Raw genomic sequence first — 18,925 nt, forward strand, 5'->3', positions numbered from 1 at the left:
ATCCATCGCTGCCGGGACCGTCCATATCCAATGTCAAGAAAGCGATCAAATCCTCCCCCTACGAGTGTACGGAGGGCTACACTTGCATTCGTACCGTGTGTCCAAGTTTGCAATGTCGTTCCCGGCCAATTGAAAGCTCCCAGGCGAAAGGGGAAACAATATACGTGAATAAAACCACCGGCCACTTTACCCTGTTCCTCTTGTCAGCATTTGGGGCCGTTGGGACCACATAGAGAAGTTTTTCATGCCTCATAGCAAAAGTGCTCGGACGGTTCAGGAATTGCGTAAGCTGAGGGATGTGTTTCTGGACGGCAAGAAGGCGGATCTGAAAAAGTCCATTGAGGTTCCTAGTGGGACAGTAGCGGTCGATGAAATGCTCGTAGAATACATCAGTAGGACATTGGGATTGGAGGTGAGTTATTCATCCGTTGTATATTTAGTAACTGCAGTGCTGGTAGCAGGTAGAAATGTGATCCTTATTTGAATGTCTACAGAAAGTCTTTATTTTTTTTATGGAAAATCACTTTTTTCACCGAAATGGTCTATAAAGTCACTTTTGTCCTTTTTTCTTGTAAAACATTCTTCGTGCTAAATACTAGAGGCCAAAACAATACTTCCAGACAATCTTACAGGTTCTTCAATTATTTCTTCACGCATTACGGCAAATGTTTTTCCAGAGGTTTCTTCTAGAATACTTTCAGGAACTCTTCCAGCGATCTTTCTAGCAATATTTCAAAGGGTTTTTCCCTCAATTATCTAAATAATTCGTCCAGAAATCCCTCCAACAATTTCTCAAGGGATGCCAAAAGGAATTTTCTACAAATAAAATTCTCTTCTGATGCTTCCATTAGTAAATTCAATGGGGCATACTCTTGTAAAATTCCCAGAATTTTCTCCAGTTATTTTTCAAGTTTGTACAGGAGTTTCAGGACTGATTCCTGGGATGATCCTTGGAAAAAATAATTCAAATTAATTTCTTGTACGTATAACATGAACAAAATCCTTAGAGAAATTTCCAAGGAAGTCCGTACAACAAACACTTTGTTAACTCCTGAAGACATTTTCGTAGTAATATCTAAAAAACATAGGACATGTACCTGAAATCTCATATTTTCAAGAACATATATCTGGAGAACCAAACATCAGTTTGAGCTGAAAACTTGATCGATTTGTCAGTAGCTAGTGATGTCAATTGATCCAGTTTTAGCTCAAACGGGTGTTTGGTTCTCTAGATTTGTGCTCTTGATAATTCGAGTTTGGCTTCGATTCATCTTCATCTTATTCCTGATGAAATTCCACGAGAAAACCATTAACAAATGCATAAAGTAAAGCGAGCAGTTATTGTTGTCGTAATGTCACGAGGGATTTTCAAAAAATACCATAAATGTGATAAATGTCATTAAAAATGTCTGATTATATAAATAGACATTTTACCTTCTGGTTTTTGTTTTTTTTTTTTGGTTCCTGTTTGTGCTCTTTCTAATTTCTGTCTGGTCTTTTTTTAGGCATGAGGTCTCTAAAGTTTCAATTTTAAGTCAGTCAGTCGTTACCAGCTATGTAACTGTTACACTCATCGTTTCTCTATTCTGCAGGGAATTCCAGTATCAAGTCTAGTTGCCATAGGATCCCGATGGGACGATGAAAAATGCCATTTATATGTTCCTCTAACTGATGTAGAATCTAGGATAGTTGGCTATAAAGTACTTAGTAAAACGAATCAGACTGGCGAAGACATGGTGATAGAACGAACCATTCCCGAAGCGAATTGTTCCGGTTTGGTGCATTTGAAGTGTTCATCGGGAACGGCAACTAAAGCCTCTGCCAAAGATCAATCTACTGCTGTTCTAGTGCTCAACGTTCTGGATCTACTTGCGTTGAGTGCGGCGAAATTAAATGGTAAGTCGACACGGTGCTCCCAAGACCGTTATTATAAGAAAAAAATCTTCCAATCTGTGCTCACCGGTCGATTTCCGTAGCTAAATTTCACGTCTGAGAAAAAAAAAACTCGTAGGTTCCATTATCGAGATATCCCCTTTTGATGGTATAAGTCCACGCTATGAAATGCATAGATAGTGCTACCGTAGTCTTCTGTGTCAGTTTTCCCGGGAAGCGGTCGATGGTATCATAGGCCGCTTCGAAATCGATGAATAGGTGGTGCATAGGGACTGCATATTCGCGACACTTGTGGAGGATCTGCCGCAACATAAAAAAATGGTCCGATATCGATCGTCCGTCCACAAAACCGGCTTAATAACTTCCCACAAATCTGCTTGCCAGTGGCGATAGACAGCGGAAGATTATCTGGGAAAGTACTTTATAGACTGCGTTAAGAATGGTGATTGCTCGATAGTTCTCACATTCTAACTTGTCACCCTTTTTATATATTGGATATATTACTCCCTCCTTCCACTCCTCCGGTAGCTGTTCTGTGACTTAAATCCTGGCTGTCAATCGGTGCAGACAGTAGCCAACCTGTCCGTGCCCATTGCTTTATTGTTCTTGAGCTATTTGATAGCATTTTTAACTACACTTATTGTGGGAGTTGGCATGTCTCCCTCATCCGCCGTACTGATGAAGCCATTCCTCCTGCTGCTTTGGTCTCCTTACTCTGCGCCAGTCAGGTGTTCATCGTAGTGCTGCTTCCACCTTTCGATACCTCCATTCTTATCCCGGCACATTTCGGCTCACGGCACAAAGCCTTTGCGGGATGCATTGAGTTTCTTGTAGAACTTACGCGTTTCTTGAGAACGATACAGCTGCTCCATCTCTTTGCTCTCCAATTCTTCCAGGCGGCGCTTTTTATTCCGGAATAGATGGGTTTGCTGTCTTCGCTTCTGCTTGTATCGTTCTACGTTTTAACGGGTGCCTTGCTGCAGCATAATCATGATTTTTCCATGTATTGATACTTCGGCCTGATGAGCAGACAATGAGCGGAGTCTGAGGTCACTTCCGGTGACCAACCACAAGACAAACATTGACGAAGCTCAACACTAGGCATGTGACTACTCTAACTGCATGAAATAACCTCAGCGTTGCTGTAAAAACATGCTTTTTGCCTATATGGACATTTCAGCGTAGCTGTAAGAACATGCCTACTTCGACCATATGGTGATACTTGATACTACGGCCAGATGACCAGATAACGAGCGGATTTTGAGGTCCCTTCTGGTGGACCAAGAGACAAACATAAATAATAGGTAAAACTAGTCCTACGTCTGCTACGTTCAAAGTTCATGAAATAACCTCATCGTTGCTTCAAGAATATGCTTTTGCAAGTTATGATACTTCGACCAAATGACAAATGACAACCAGAAGAAAAACATGGATGAAGCTCAAACTAGACATGGGAGAAGAACATGCTTCTTGTATGTATCATCAATTAAACCAAATGTCCAAATATCGAGATCCGTTTTGCAATATTCACGATTTTCACAAATTTAGTCATTTTAACAGATTTGTATTGATTTTATTTATTTGTTATTTTGTTTCATTTCGCGGCACATCAGTGTTATTCATCAATTTATCAATACAGTCGAATTTCGTTCGTTGCACTACATTTAATTGCACTTCGTTTTAATTGGGCTCCCGTTAAGTGGGCTATAGCCCACTTATAACGAAGGCAAGCGTCACTTTCTGAAATAAACTGCAATTTGTCAATATTGGTAGTCCTGAATTTCTATTGTAATCGGTTTTTTTTTTGGCAGCTCAAAACTTAGCCCGATTAATGAAAGTCTTTCACTAGATGGGCCACGGGCTTAGTGCTACGAACGAAAGTTGACTGTATATCAATTTTTACTACGGAAAAGATTCATTCTTTTTGTAATCCAGTAGAAATTCCTTCAAGAAAAAAAAACTTACAATGAATGTCCTTTGTGATTCTTCCACGAACTTTTCAGGTATTCAAACACGTGCTTTGAAGAGATTGCTCTGATAATTCCTATGAGGATTTCTTCATGAATTATTTGCGTAGTTTTCAGTGCTTTCTTCAAGAACTCATTTACCAGTTTTCACTGAGTTCGTTCTGGGATTCCCACGAAAAATCATTCCCAGACTTTCTGATCTCACCAGAAGAATCCAATAGGGTCCTAAAGCCCTGTCCCGATTTTAGTGCCAAACGCTTAAGTTTAGGCTAAAAACACATGTTTACTCAATTTTCCAATATTTTCCGTTGGTTAGCGTTAGCGTTAGCGTTAGCGTAGTTACGGTATACTTCGTAGATTGGATACTAGCAACATTCATGTTTCTTTTTAATAATCTCATCCTGACTACTTTCAAGAACAAGGCAGGGGAGTATACATTGTTCAAATCATAAACAAGAATACTAAAAGCATGAATATCGCTATTCCCGGCCACGCCCATCTTTACCGTAACTTGGGATAGAGGAAGGAAATGTTGATGTAGCACTTACTTAATGAGAGGCCACCGACTCAGCGACACCCTCATAAGTGCTACGGAGTTGGAGGTTGGGGAAGGTATATTGTCAGGATTCGCCTAGAAAGCTGGCGATAGACCATAAATATTTGTTGTTTAAGCGTTTTCAAATTAATCTTTTGAATGCCGGCAATCAAAAGAGAAAACAATAGCTTATTTATAGTATAAATAGTATTTCGCGAAATGCTTGTCGATTGTGCAGTAATATTTTTGCTTAATAACCAGTAAAAAGCAAAACCGATCCCTCCAGGGTCATCGGATTGTATAAAATAACGATACGCGTAAAAAAAAATCACGCCTTTTGAAAAACAGTACTGTACTGTATTTTTAGATAATCGAAAAACGAAAGGAAGCGCGTTCGAACTAACACCCTAGGATAACACAGTCGTTTTTTCTGCTCAAATTATACGAAAAGCAGAATCGATCCCTCCAGGGTCATCGAACGGTTAAAAAGCATCCACAACCGATTGTTAGTTGCGTAACACCCGCCCGGACAGAATGCGCAATCTGAACATAATTATCAAACTCCGAAAATAACATTTTCCGTTCAAGAAACGATCAGAAGTTCCATGACGCGGACAAAAACGATTTGGAAGGCTCACAAAAGAAAAAGTATCATACTGGAACAAACTCACCGGATTGATTCTCTAAATTTATGTGCTGCCTGTCACTTCCTGATGGTTCGGTGAACTTAGGGCAGCCAAAAAGGACACAAATCAAACAAATCACTTTTTCATTTTTCACTTTTCACTATTTCTGAATGTAAAAACTGTCCTGCTTGGGCTTCACGAAGCACTACCCCATGTTTACTCAATTTTCCAATATTTTCCGTTGGTTTAAGTCCGAAAAACATTTTTTTATGTTTTTTTTTAGATTTTGTCACATCCCTTGGCTTAAACTCAAATTTTGGGTGAATTTTGTTTTCCGTGTCCCTTCCGAAATGTCAGATAGGAACAACCCCAGTGTTAAAACTAAAACCCCTGTGGTGTTTTTGTCGACTAAGCGAACGTCAAACATGATCTCAAGTGTCAAGGTTCATATATGGACCCAATTTCAAAATTAATGTTTAAACATGATATAGCCGTTATTTGACCGGGAAAAATTGCTAAAGTAGTTGAAATAACATGCTCTTTCGTGTTGTTGAATAAAAACAAGATTTTATCAAACATTTTAGGACCCAATTAGCATTAGCATTAAGCATTTCGCACAAATTCGTAGGTGGTACAGTCCTAGACCAGGTTGCCTCCTTCCCGTCCGTTATCAAAGTCAGAAATTTGAGACTAACCTCTAACTCTTAGACAAGATTGACGCATCCTCCAATAGACGAGAGCTGTCCTGGCCACGTCCTTGCGAAAGCTGGGGAATGGGAAAGGATGATTGATTGAACACCTATTTAAGAGAGATGCAGAGAACTCTACGGACTTCTCATAGGTGTTACGGGATGTTGCGGAATGTTGATGAAAAGGGTAGTGCCATAGGATACGTTCGTAAACGTTGTGGCCGACGAATGGTTGATTTTGATCATGCGCTGCTGATCAGAACAAACTCATCAAATTCCTTTTCCGAAACTGCAATCCGCCGTTCCTCCAACAATGGACTTATCCACGGTCTTCTTTTATTGTCGATTTTCTTTTTCTTTTCCGCTCTAAATGCGGGCCGTGTTTACATAAAATGACATCTGGACCAACATCCAGTGAAGGAATGCTTACCGGATGCAAATGGACCAATGCACAAGCTCACTATTTGACGTTTGAGCGGTGCCGTGTTATTTATGTGCCCATGGTAACGAATGAACTTGGCACCGCTCAAACGTCAAATTAGTGAACTCGTGCAGGGTTCATTGAGTGGGTGAATGCGCAGCGAAATTATCCATTTTTTGTAAACATGGCCCGCAGTAAAGGTTTTCTTCCCGCTGGAAATTGTAGCGTGACGTCATCATAGATTAGTTCATGAACAATAACGTGAGCCGTAAAATTCTGCTTATAAAAATGCACGCAACGCACGAAAAGTCGACAAAGAACTCTAGCATAACTTATGATCTCGCCCTAAAAGCCATTGGTAACCATGTGTGTAGCTCGTTGTTTCTGAGCATTTTAATGGAGTTACACGTTTGGTAAAGAAAGGATCATTATCTACCTGCCAGTGGTGATTGTTTGGATGCTTATTATTTCATTTGCTCAGAAACAACGAGCTACACCCCTGGTTATCAATGGCTTTTAGGGCGTTATCCAATATTATGCGAGAACTGTAGTTTAAAATCCATCCCGAATCGAGCATCAACGAACCACATTCAATTTTTATATCAACACGTTTAACACACACAGGAGAAACGAGTCGCGCGAAACGATTTAACAGGCTATAGCCCACTTAACGGGAGCCCAATTAAAACGAAGTGCAATTAAACGTAGTGCAGCGAACGAAATTCGACTGTACTGTAGAAGTTTAATGCGAAAATATTGCCGGTATTTTTTTAAAACATCACGGAAGATATATTGTGGTAAAATTCGTAATGTAGGATTTTAATGAATTTAAATCTTAGTGAGAACTTATGCATTACTTTGAAAGTTTGTTGAGGAATTCCTGATGGAGTTTCAGAAATCAAAACCATAAGAATTCTGCATTTTTTTAAAAACTATTATAATTTACCTTTTATAGATTCTATGATATGTTGCTCTTTTGAGTATGGAAAGATTTTTGTATACGAAGTTCCTCAAAGCGTCATGCAAAGGAAGAAGAAACAACAACATGGTGAAGCAAGTAGAACAATAGATGGGCAATGATTATTTATAACCTTTTCTCTAGAGGTAAATTACGGGATAGTTAAAACCTCTCTAATGAATTCACAACTAAAACAAATTTCTCAAGAAGTTCCATCAGAATCTTCCTTAGAAATTGTCCTTGAAATCTATCCTTCCTTGACTTCTGGTTTACTGGAATTCTGCCAAAAAGCCTCTAGAAACCCCGCCCTCGTATCGCACAAAATTCGAACCAAGAATATGGATTCTGCCAATAATGAGTAAAATTGTTTCCTACGAAGCGTTTTAAGGAAGATCAATACAAACTACTTTATGAATATCTTAATAAATCCTTTCTCCCTTCCCTGTTATTTTGCTACATGTTTCTCTACAGATTCCTTTAACACTATGCTTATTTTGGAAGCAAAAGTTTTCCTGAGGGTTTTCAACAAATTTCTTCTGAAGATTCGAAGGCAAGAGACATTTAAAAACAATTTTCTTTTTAATTCATGAATAATCCGATTTGAAGCAAAATTTCTAGAAAAAAAAACAGAAGAATTTTTGACGCATTTTTTATGTATTTTAAAAATACTTCTTAAGGGCTTGTGATAAATCCGGGAAAAAATACTTCTTAAGGGCTTGGGTAAATCCGGGAACACTTTTCGGAATCAATTTGCTAATAAAAAGTAGAAATAGAAGGAATGGATGTCCATTAGGAGGAATTTGCTTTGAAAGTATGAACTGTTCGAGAACTAGCAGAGTCAGAACCAGGTTCGGGAGCGAAAATGAAAACACGTCTTTACTACTGAAAGGCTACACGCCAAGAGAACGAATTTTATTTAAAATTCCATAGCATAAGAAAAAACAGATTGCTGCGATCGTTTCCCATGGCAACGCCTCGACTATGGCTCGTGGCTGTTGCCGTCAACGTTTATGCAGCCATATTGCTCTTCGCAACACAGTGGAACTGATACGTTGATGTTGCACAAAATTGTGCTTCCTCCAACACTCCTCCTCAACATCAACTGTCTCCGTATTCTCGCAATCATAAAATACGTCTTCCGATGCGTCATCGTACTGACCATCAGAGATCGAATCGTATTCGTCATCATCGCTCGCAGGCTTTTTCTTCACGGTAGTAGATCCTTCCTTTTTAATCTGCTTCCTCGATACTTCCGTTTTGAATCACCTCTGAGCCAACAACACCGACCATCATGGCACTCTCTTTGAAAACGTTCAAAGTATACAATCCTCCAACATTATCAGCAATCGCAATAGTTTCACCTCCGAACACTAGCTGGCATTGCTTCTCGTCGAATTCAGCTTTTACCTTCTTCGCCGCTAGTTTTGAAACGGAAACCAAGTTCTCCTTCAGCGCAGGGGCATACAAAACGTCCGTCAACGTAACCGAAACTTTTTGATTTCGAACAACGCAGTCAATCGTACAGTCCCCTATTCCACCGGTGCGTATCTTTCTCCCACTCGCAGTCGAAATAACCGGGCAAACACTCGTATCTAACTTCGAAAACGCTTTACGGTTGTTAGCCATGTGCGACGTCGCGCCAGAGTCTACCACCCACGTGTTCGCGTCACGCGCACCACTGCTAACCACGTGTCCCTTGCCGTCGCTTTCCCTCGAATAAGCCCGTACTGGCTCTCATCCACCGTCAGCTGAATCGTGGCCAACGCTTTTTCATCTCCTTCGCGCCACGCATCCGTCACCGGGTCGGGTGGAGTACCGGGGTCAACATACTTCCACATTTGCTCGCGTCGTAGCAGTGCTTGCATCGAGAAACACCACGCCTCGTAGTTCGTGTTGGTCAGCTTCACGATTCGTGCCCACTCCATCTTCAGACAGCTTCCGGAAACAGGGAACTTCTCACCTGAGCTATATTTTCTGGAACGGCTTCTGCTTCTCAATTCCGCGGGTCACGTTTGCTGGGCCGATAACCTGTTCGAGAACTAGCAGAGTCAGAACCAGGTTCGGGAGCGAAAATGAAAACACGTCTTTACTACTGAAAGGCTACACGCCAAGAGAACGAATTTTATTTAAAATTCCATAGCATAAGAAAAAACAGATTGCTGCGATCGTTTCCCATGGCAACGCCTCGACTATGGCTCGTGGCTGTTGCCGTCAACGTTTATGCAGCCATATTGCTCTTCGCAACACAGTGGAACTGATACGTTGATGTTGCACAAAATTGTGCTTCCTCCAACATGAACAAGTCCCACAATATTACTTGACTAATTTTCATGAGATTTTCAAATGTTTTGGAGCCATCCTTCAATATTTCATTATACAGTCATCTCTCCCTTACTCGATATTGACTTAGGGAGATATCGAGATACAGAACACAAAACCAATGCAACTGCGATCCAAGGGACCATCGAGTTTGCCATGAAAACCAACTTTCACTATGGTTCTCTAACTCGATATCGAGATACGGAATATCGAGTAAGGGAGAGTTAACTGTACTAAAATTTTATAAAGAATATCGAAAAGTTTTTTGAAAAAAAAACTGCTACAAATCTGGTTGAAATTAATCAAATAATTTATGAAATAATAAGTTTTCTTGGAAAAACATAGTTCAAGCAATAAATTTATTCATGCGAAAATACTCTGATGGATTTTGTAACATTATTTTACAGTAGGTTAAGATTCTGTCATTGATTTGAAGAAAACCTAGCGATGCCGAATTTTGAAAGTTAAGCCTTATTTTTCGACAGAAATTCCTGTTCTATACTATCTGAGAAAAACCTTTAGTAATGTTGTCTATTTTTTTCAATTATTTTTTCGGACATTATTCGAGTTGAAGTTATAACATATACATTATATTGTATGGATTTCTATAGTGAATTCATCACCGGGTACCTCGAGCTGGGTATCCTTCAAAAACATGAGAAATTAGAATGCAGTAAAAATGCTGCCTTGTGCTGAAACAGCATTATTTGGATTGATTATTCAGAAAAAAAAAGAATTTAAGGAATCCAATTTTCAGGATATTGACGCTTTTTTGTACCACCGTATTTTTTGCAACGGAGATGTCGAAAAAATGCGCTTATCGCATACAACAAGAAGCTAGTTCTAACAAATAACCATTCGATCGATGGCCGGACGATTAAGACAATCGCGCGATCCTCCGAAGTCAGAACCGCCACGCTGATACTGTGTAAGACAAGGGAGGTTTTCTCACTATAGTTGTACAACATAAATATAAAATAACGTAACTACTGCAGAGATTTTTTGTCAATAATAAGAATCATGTACATTGAATCAGAAGATTTAGCTTCATGTTTTATTTAAATTTTTATTTTTATTATCAAAAATTCTGGGGTGAGGGGAGGGTTGTCTGGGTGATTCTGGAGGGGACTTTTTTTTCCAATAAGTGTAATATTGCGTATCTCCCAATAAGCCCTACATTTCTTTTTCTAAATTTTGCCCAAGTATGTAGTTTGGATGTGGAAGTCGACTAGTAGCACAGGTTTGGTGGAGATTTGATTCTGAAAAAAAGGTCTGGCACCGTGGAAAATAGAGCGACATGGAATTTACGAACCTATGTTCACATATCGATTATTCTCATTTTCAGTTACAGCCATATGTCTTCCACACGATCTGAAAAGCTTACCTCAACAGTGCCTTCCTGGCTTAGAACGGTATAATAAGTTGACTTTGTGGTTCAATTACGACACAGCCGGGTGGGACACCGCACGAAATTACGCCAAAAAACTAGATGAGAGACGATGTACGTTTGTTAGACCGACTGACGCCCATCCAACTCCGGCCAAAGCTCTTGCGTTGGGTTTAGATCTGAAAGCAATATTGTCCAAGGCTCAACCTATATTGCACCAGTCCATTACAACGTTCCACTCGCTAAGGCAAGATGTCCTGAGCGATTTGCAGAACATCGATAAAGTGCAAGGGGTCAAGTGGAAGCGATATCCAACTCTAAACAAGCTGTTAAAAGGACATCGAAAAGGCGAACTGACGGTCCTAACCGGTCCCACCGGTTGCGGAAAGACTACTTTCATGTCTGACTACTCTTTAGATCTTGCCCTGCAAGGCGTGTCCACGCTTTGGGGATCTTTTGAAATTCGAAACACTCGACTGGCATCGACACTTTTAAGGCAAATGGGCCGGACGACCCCTAGATGTACATTTATCGGAGTTTGATTACTGGGCAGACGAGTTCGAAAGGTTACCGGTATACTTCATGACCTTCCATGGCCAGCAACCAATCAAAGTCGTAATGGAGGCCATTGAGCATGCCCAATACGTGAACGATATCCATCACGTGATCATCGACAACCTACAGTTCATGATGGGAGTTTCCGAGGATACCAAGCATTTAGATCGATACTGGAAGCAAGATGCCATCATCGCCGCTTTTCGAACGTTTGCCACGAGGAAAAATTGCCATGTAACCCTGGTGATTCATCCCAGGAAGGAACGCGATGCTGACGACTTGACTACCAGCTCGATTTTCGGTGGAGCGAAGGCTTCCCAAGAAGCAGACAACGTATTAATCATCCAGGACAAACGTTTGACTTCGGTTCGGGGAAGAAGTATCTGCAGGTGGCAAAAAAATCGATACAGCGGAGATCTAGGCATCATGCCTCTGGACTTCGACAAACTCAGCCTAAGCTACGCCCAAAAGCGGAAAAAGGCTGACCCAGTAGAGCCAAACGAAACAACAGAAACTGCAATCAGTGATTCCTAAGGTATTTATATTTACTTTTTGTTAAAAGTATAAGACCAAAAGATTTGTTAGACATTTATATAGAATTATCCTAGAACCTTAATATTTAACTGTAAAAACTATTCCGAAATCCGATTCGCATCAAGCAGACGATTGGCGGTAATTTTTTACGTCTAGTAGTTTTTTACCACACATGGCGCAGATTCCTTTCTTATAAGCACACTGCTGGCAGTAGTGCGACCCGGCTTGATGAATTTTCTGCTTACATATTCTGCAAAATAAAAGTTAGATAGATTATTGAATAATCAATACTACAGGGTGGCCACCGAACAGGAAGAAGCGGGAAAACAGGAATTTGAATTCACCGGGAAAACAGGAAATGCATGATAGGTACCGCAAACTGGGGGTGAAGTTGGACACTTTTCAACAATTCTGTTCAGTGAAATCTGTAGAATGCATAGGTATGTAACTGAGGAAGATTAAAAAATTACGTCCATCGTTTTTCGTAATTTTTCACTTATTCTAATAAATAGCTAATACACTGGCCCCACTATAAAAAAAATCATTAAAAGGCTTAGCGCAAATTTGAAAAATTATAATAGCAAAATAAACATAATATTTGGATGTATTCAACGCAATTACAATTACAATTAAATGCAGAATACCAAGTGTGGGGTGTACTGCAAGGAGCGAATGCCCGAGCCCTCCGAAGAGAAAAAAAAAAATGAATTCAATTCAGTGAACTATTTTTTTGAAAACCCAGAAAAATGATGCATTATACCTACCGATAGAAATCCAAGAATTTAAAAGCAGACAATCGGTGGCCACTCTAAATTCTACTCCTAAAAGCTAATCGTAATCAATATTTATACATACCGGCAAGGCGCGAAGTTCCCGGCCATCGGATTGAATCGCATCTTTGCACCGGTCAGCGCTTTGTTTTCGTTGATCTTGCGACCGCCGCCTTCGGTGGTGTTTCGAGCGCCGGATTTCCAGGGGTCCGGCGTTATGACCTTGCCGAGCTTCTTTTCGCACTTCTCGCAAACCATTGTGAGTGTGTATGATTTGTAGTTGAAAATTATCTGGAGCCAATATTTTGGCCGAGAATGGGATTTAAATTCGCACTTTCCCTAAACGTAATCTTTGGAAGCTTGTGCGCTTTATTCGCTTTTATTAGCTGTTTTCAACGAGCTGCTCGAACTTGGTTGCAACCACTTGCGAGTCAGCTTTTGGTGTTCATTGAGCCACTCCAACCTACTTCGAGTCGCTCGGGTTTGTGTTCATTGAGCCGAGTCCAACCAACTCCGAGTCGCTCGAAACAGGTTGGAAGCTAGAGTCCGAGCTAGTTCAACCAGCTCGCAGTAGCTCGTGTTTTTGACGTTTAAAAACGTAAACATTGAGAAAAAAAGAAAAATTCCGAAGCGATACGGATTGTTAAGTGCGCGAATTTTTTTTTCCACGTGGAATTCCGGTAAATTAGTAAAAAGAGTAAAAAGAGCGTTCATTGAGAAAGCAGCTTGGAGTTGCTCGAAGTAGCTTTGACAGTTATTTGTTGACAAAAAATACGAGCTAGTACAACCAACCCCGAGCAAGTTCGATCAAAGCCATTGAACACAGCTATTATGATTGTACCTCAATGACAGTTTGTATATAAGACATATTTCAGGTAAATAAACATGAGAAACATAAGAAGTCAGGGTTGCCAAACATTACATTTTTTTGTAATGATTTATGTGACAAGTACCGTAAACCGAAGCAAATTTTCCACAGTTTTACAATTTTTGTTATGTCTTCAGCATGTTTTTCCGTTGAGCTAATGCTGAACAAAGCCTACTATTTTGTATACTTGTAATCATAAGCAGGGTTGGGAAAAAATCTGAAATTCATTCTACAGTTGTCAAACAAAGCCAATCACAGTCAGCGAAGCCAGTGAAACTCACGCCCATCGCTGCTGTAGGCAAAAAGCCTTGAAAATAGCAAAACACCCCGTTGCTAGGGGCAACCCAAAATTACTGTAGAAAAATGTTCTATTTCCCGCTGCATTTCCCGCATTTAGAGCGTTCAATGACACTACTGATTTAGAGAAAATCATGTACCCAATATAGGCTACTTGATGAGATTCACGATTTTAAACTACTGTAGTGGGAGAGCCACGTGATTTTCGCGAAATTCAAGCCTACTACTATTACCATTCCCAGCACTGATCATGGCCTCTGCACTGTTTTGATTTTGTATGTGATTTTGACGTTTACTGGCCTTGTTGTTTACAAATTTCTTGAAAGAGTGAAAGGGAGAGATACATTTTGGTGCAGTGCCCCATACACGGAGAAAATGAAGTACTCAAAGTGAGTTGCTTCCACTCAATTCCGGGGGTTCGTGCGTTAACCTAATTTTTGAGTTGATGGGTAGAAGTTGTTTTCATTTGCAGCCATGTGAAAAATACCTACTGGCTAAATTCTTTTCACTCATCCGGCAGATCAAATAACTCAACTTCCAGTACTATGCCACTTACTCAAATTTGAGGGTAACGCACTAAGGTTCAGTTTTTGGGTTGTTTTTGCTCTTCGCTCTCTGACAACAATAGAAGGAGCGAATGAAATAGGGAGAGAAAAATAACTCAAAAGTAAGTTAAAAAATACTCAAATATGGGTTTTTCGTTTTCTCCGTGTAAGTAAGAATGGCATCAACAACTTTTCTTCAACAGTTTAGAAATAACATGTCATGGAATCCTGTTCAATAAACGCTGAACAAGCATTTCTTATGTTATATGGAAACCTGGCGGTTAAAATGTTTAATAAACGTTGTCGACAGTCTGTTTTGGTGCTTTGTTCGACTGAAATGGATATCATATTTATTTATAGAATTGATTGTATAAACGCACCAAAAAAGGTTTCTTCGATGTTTTATTCAACATTTTTTTATGATTGAAATAGCAAAAATATTCATATTTATTTGTACAATTTATTACACACTCAAATCGTTGTACCTAGAATTTGACACATTATTATTAAATTTCTATTAATTAAACATTATTGTGATGCCGGGCCTTAAACCCAGGACCTTCCAATTTTACAGGTGCATGCATCTCCACTGCTCTAAACCAAGGTTACATACATCAGTGGGTTTAAAGCAGTACTTAGAGATATTAATAAGATAATCGAACATCTCATTGTGAATATGTTGCTTAAACATTCGTCTAAGTCTTTTACTTGTCTTCGGTGTATATAAACAGGGCCCATTCACAAATTTCATAACGCTGAAGGGGGTGGGTGGGTGTCCTCGTGCTGTTACGGATCATTACAAAATTTGTTAAATATTCATATAAAAAGCGTTACGAGGGGTTGGGTGGGGTGTCAAAAATGGCCATTTTTGGCGTTATGAAAATTTTGTGAATAAACCCACACCATTGTTAAACATTGGTTTTTGAAAAAGTCTTAAACGCAACTTATAAAAGCTATCAGCTTTTTTACAGTTTTCATAATAGACGAATAATCGCCTTATAAAAGCATTGCGGTTGAATTGAAACTGTACATTGACTATTTATTTGCGATGACGGGTGATCATAGGTAATTAGTTGGACTTCTACATTTTTCTTCAACAATTTTATTTATTTATTTAGTTGGTGTTACATCAATTAATTTGATAAAACCTCGTTAACGATGTTACGGCCAAATTTACTCGGTCCATGGCCTGTGTCTCTCCAACTTCGATTTTGGCCACGTTCTCCAGATCTTGTTGCAACCTGATCAAGCCACCTCGCTCGCTGTGCTCCTCGCCTTCTTGTGCCAACCGGATTTGACGCGAACACCATCCTTTGCAGGATTGTTGTCCGGTAGTCTTGCAACATGTCCTGCCCTAGCGCACCCTTCCGGCTTTCGCAACCTTCTGGATACTGGGTTCGCCGTAGAGGCCTAGCGAGCTCGTGGTTCATTCTCCGCCGCCAGCACTCCGTTTTTCCTGTACTCCGCCAAAGATCGTCCTAAGCACCCTTCGTTCGAACACTCCAAAGTGCTTGCAGGTCCTCTTCCAGCATGGTCATGCTTCATGTCAGAGGGACCAACGGTCTTATAAGCGTTTTGGTACATGGTACATTTGGTGCGAGGGTGAATCCACTCATGATGCGTCTCCGTATTTCACGACTAACGTTGTTATCAGTCGTTAACAAGGATCCGAGGTAGGACGAACTCATCAACCAACTCAAAAGTATCCCCGTCTATCGTAACACTGCTTTCCAGGCGGGCTCTGTCGCGCTCGGTTCCGCCTATCAGCATGTACTTTGTTTTTGACGCGTTCACCACCAGGCCGACTTTTGTCGCTTCACGTTTCAGGCGGGTGTACAGGTCTGCCACCGTTCCAAATGTTCTGCCGACAATATCCATATCATCCGCGAAGCAAACAATTGGCTGGATCTTGTGAAAATCGTACCTCGGTTATTGAACCCGGCTCTCCGCATGACACCTTCTAGCGCGATGTTGAACAGCAGGCACGAAAGTCCATCACCTTGTCGAAGTCCCCGGCGGGATTCGAACGAACTGGAATGTTCGCCCCGAAATCTTCACGCTATTCTGCACACCGTCCATCGTTGCTCTTATTAGTCTTGTGAGCTTCCCGGGAAAGCTGTACTCGTCCATGATTTTCCATAGCTCTTCGCGGTCGATGCTATCATAAACCGCTTTGAAATCGATGAACAATGATGCGTTGGGACTCGGTATTCACGGCATTTCTGCAGGATTTGCCGTACAGTGAAGATTTGGTCCGTTGTCGAGCGGCCGTTGATGAAACCAGCTTGATAACTTCCCACAAACTCATTTGTTATTGGTGATAGATGACGGAAGATAATCTGGGATAGCACTTTGTAGGCGGCATTCAGGATAATGATCGCACGATAGTTTTCACATTCCAGTTTGTCGCCCTTCTTGTAGATGGGGCATATGACCCCTTGCTTCCACTCCTCCGGCAGCTGTTCCGTTTCCCAGATTCTGACGATCAGCCGGTGCAGACAGGCTGCCAACCTCTCCGGGCCCATTTTGATGAGTTCAGTTCCAATACCATCCTTACCAGCGGCCTTGTTATTCTTGAGCTGGGTTGATGGCATCCTTAACTTCCCTCAATGTGGGGCAGGTTGGTTTCCTTCATCCGCCGTGCTGACGTAGCCACTTCCTCCGCTGTTCGTGACCCTCGGCGCCTGTGTTCTTCGTGCCATTCAGGTGTTCATCGTAGTGCTGCTTCCATCTTTCAATCACCTCACGTCCGTCCGTCAAGATGCTTCCGTCCTTATCCCTACACATTTCTTCAACAATAAGTAATTATTCGTCATACAACCCTGTTAGACAAATGCTTAATAAGCATTTCTGGATGTTTGATGGATAATTGGTGGATTAAATGTTGAATACGCACTGTAGAATCTACTTATAATGTAACTACTGTTGAATAGCCGAGTTAAGATCATTGAATAAACATGTACCATTTTACGTTAATGAAACGGTTGTTATTGAATAGATTCTCCATTTCTGGGCGAATAACGCCTGCATAATAGTTTCATTTTAGCTAAGACAATTGGTAAACAACTGACAGCTAAACAGCTATGAGAAACTGTTCTCCAGTTTGGGGAAGTTGGTTGATACTTGTATGTTGAAGAGCTTTTCGATTACGAGCAATGGTTGAGTTCAATGTATTTAAAAGCAAATATATGTTTATCTTTACAGCAGTTCTGAGCCATGTAAGTATTGCTGAAAAAGTGACAAAACAAGTGAAATATTGATATTGAAAAAGCTTGTCATTCGGCTTTTTGTCACATATGGAACAACAGTATCTGAATGAATAGAAACAGCTCATCACTAGTATTATAGAGAAGCCATCAAACAACCAAACTAAACTATCAATCAACGTTATTTTAACCTTGGTTCAACTAGCTTCTGAAATAACATGAAAGTGAGGAACTAAAGTGCTTCTTAGGAGTATGCAACATTTGATCATCTCTTTATACAGCATATACTTTTGTTCAACAGTTACAGCTGTTATAAAGCACTAGTTAAGCTGACATGTTTATTAATCGCCCAAAATTGTTTCTTGGGATGCGTCAAGTTTGGGCCCGCGTCAAATGTGGTACGTTCACGGTATCAGAGGGTTAAATTAAATACACAATGCCACTTGATTTGTGCAGACTACATTCGCATTCATTTCAAGTACGTTGTGCAGTAAAAATTGCTATATCATGATTGAAAACTTGCAGCAGGTCAGAATCGAACCGAGGATTTGGCAATTGTCAAGCGCAAAAGGTTGGATTTGGAGCGAACAAAACGCAAATAAAAAGCGTTTATGCTAGCTCAATCATGGTTGAAATAGTAAATTTAAAAACTTGTTCATTGTTCTCATTACTCCAACGCTTGTTTCAGTGTAGGGTAGATGTACCAATAGTGGAAGTATAAGCACGATTGAACTTCATTTAACCGCCTAAATTCATGAAGCGAAATTAATGTACATGTTAATGTTGTAACGGAAGTAACGAGCATTGACTTAATGAGAAAAATGATTTCATCGCAGTAATCCACAGCATGTCAGTGAAAAATAATACCTCCACTATTGGTACACTGTTCCTTTAGTTGCGGTATATTTTAATTTGTGTTCCTATAGTTGCGGTATCGGTTGTTTTATTATGGGATCCTCCACTATGGTCCAATGCACGCATTCACTCGTTGACGTTTGAGCGGTGCCGTGCTATTTATGTGACTATGGTAACCAGTGAATTCGGCACTGCTCAAACGTCAAATTAGTGAACTCGTGCATTGGTCTATAGGAACACTTTACCGCAACTATTGGTACAAGTAAGAAAAGTTTTAGCAATTTTAGTTCCATTTCATCAGTTTTAAAGCAATTTGAACACTCTATTCAACTATTCCGTGTGTCAACGAACCAGGGCCGGATTTACAAATGTGGAGGCCCGGGGCCACAGAAGAACACTTTTTTTAATATGATCTTTGGAATGGACTACGAGATAATTTCATTAATATCTTATGCTAGGCTAAGTTCTAACTACCAATCACCAGTTTTTAACTACCTTAA

General features: G+C 40.3%; 2 protein-coding genes across 2 annotated transcripts; one reads left to right on the forward strand and one right to left on the reverse strand.

The window, feature by feature from the left end:
- The first annotated feature begins 220 nt into the window (after positions 1–220).
- On the forward strand, positions 221–11,966 carry LOC110680936 (twinkle protein, mitochondrial-like). Its single transcript, XM_021856717.1, is given in 4 exon segments — positions 221–412; positions 1,593–1,896; positions 10,754–11,295; positions 11,297–11,966. Coding segments are annotated over 4 exon segments (1,602 nt in total). The 5' UTR covers positions 221–244; the 3' UTR covers positions 11,885–11,966.
- Positions 11,955–12,975, reverse strand: LOC5577488 (cysteine-rich PDZ-binding protein). The gene is made up of 2 exons (XM_001663356.2): positions 12,740–12,975; positions 11,955–12,134 (listed from the first exon to the last, which is right to left on the reverse strand). The coding sequence occupies exons 1-2, from the start codon at positions 12,910–12,912 to the stop codon at positions 12,005–12,007; spliced, it is 303 nt and encodes a 100-aa protein (XP_001663406.1). The 5' UTR covers positions 12,913–12,975; the 3' UTR covers positions 11,955–12,004.
- Positions 12,976–18,925: the final 5,950 nt, after the last annotated feature.

Source organism: Aedes aegypti, unplaced genomic scaffold (genome assembly GCF_002204515.2).
Source record: "Aedes aegypti strain LVP_AGWG unplaced genomic scaffold, AaegL5.0 Primary Assembly AGWG_AaegL5_hic_scaff_2114_PBJ_arrow, whole genome shotgun sequence".
Classification (NCBI taxonomy): Eukaryota; Metazoa; Arthropoda; class Insecta; order Diptera; family Culicidae; genus Aedes; species Aedes aegypti.